General features: G+C 40.0%; 1 protein-coding gene across 1 annotated transcript; it reads right to left on the reverse strand.

The window, feature by feature from the left end:
• Positions 1-3: 3 nt before the first annotated feature.
• On the reverse strand, positions 4-1,262 carry LOC130549354 (myosin-7-like; the record flags this gene model as incomplete). Its single annotated transcript, XM_057326560.1, has 5 exons — positions 1,165-1,262; positions 888-1,011; positions 669-805; positions 333-588; positions 4-243 (listed from the first exon to the last, which is right to left on the reverse strand). Coding segments are annotated over exons 1-5 (852 nt in total), but the record flags the coding sequence as incomplete, so codon positions are not given.
• Between the last annotated feature and the right edge of the window lie 6 nt (positions 1,263-1,268).

The raw sequence follows: 1,268 nt of genomic DNA on the forward strand, positions 1-1,268 counted from the left end.
CTTGTTCTCGGTGGCATGTTTCTCTTTCTCCACTTTGGCCAGAGTGAGCTCAAGATCATCAATGTCTTTCTTCAGCTCAGAACATTCATCCTCCAGCTTTCTCTTCTTTGCAGTCAGCTCAGCATTCATTTCTTCTTCATCCTCCAGTCTCTCTGTCAGCTCTTTGGCTTTGGCCTCAAGCTGAATCTTGTTCTTGATCAGACCCTCACATCTCTCCTCAGCATCTGTAAGATTATCTTGTTCCTATCAAAGTTAAAATAATTTATGAGTAGCGTGAAATATTTTGGTATTGAAATGTGAATAAAGAATATTCCATTTCCACATAGACTTACAGACTGCATTGCAAGCTGCAGGTCATTCTTCTCTTGGAGAATAGAAACCATCTTTTCCTCAAGCTCTTTTCTGCGGGCTTCAGATTTGGCATAAGCCTCCTTCAACTTGGTGAATTCCTCCTTCATGTTGGCCATCTCCTTTTCAGTCTCAGCACTTTTCAGGAGTGGTTTGATCTTGAAGTAGAGCTTCATCCAGGGCCAATTCTTGACACCCATGAAGGCACGTACATTCCACTGGATAACTAACAAAGCATCTCTGTAAACAATAAATAAAATGGTCAGCTTTATGTTAAGAATGATATGTGAAAAAATGTTTTAAAGACTTTAAAACACAACCTTCTCTCCACGATTTTCTGGAACTCCACTCTTGACAGAAAGCCACGAGATCTGGCCTGAATGCCAGTTATGATAAGTGCAAGACGGTCATCTCGCATCTCCTCAAGTGTACCCAAAAGACCAGCCTTAAAGAACACCTGAATTGCAAAGAATTTTGTAAAGGATCCTCTGAGTGAAAATGGATGAGTGGCTTATAAAACAAATCACTGTAAATTATACCTTAGTGTGTCCTAACTTGTACTGGCTGTGATCAATGTCCAGAGAGCCCAAAAGTTTTTCTGCACCCTTTTTGTTGTCAATGAACTGTCCCTCAGGGATAGCAGCAGGATTTAGGATGCGGTAACTTTATATAAGAACATAACATTTGTTTAGGGACCAGCTGAAATCATTTTATGCAGATAATAGAACATTTTAAAAGAATTGCACCAAAATGCATAAATAATAATTAATAGAAAATATACATAAATAGTAAACCATTCTTAAGGCTCATACTAACCGTTGCTTAAAATCTCCATACAGGATCCTGTTGGGGAAGCCCTTTCTGCAGATTCTGATGCCCTCCAGCACACCGTTACAGCGCAGCTGGTGCATGACCAGAGG

Source organism: Triplophysa rosa, unplaced genomic scaffold, assembly GCF_024868665.1.
Source record: "Triplophysa rosa unplaced genomic scaffold, Trosa_1v2 scaffold1061, whole genome shotgun sequence".
NCBI lineage: Eukaryota > Metazoa > Chordata > Actinopteri > Cypriniformes > Nemacheilidae > Triplophysa > Triplophysa rosa.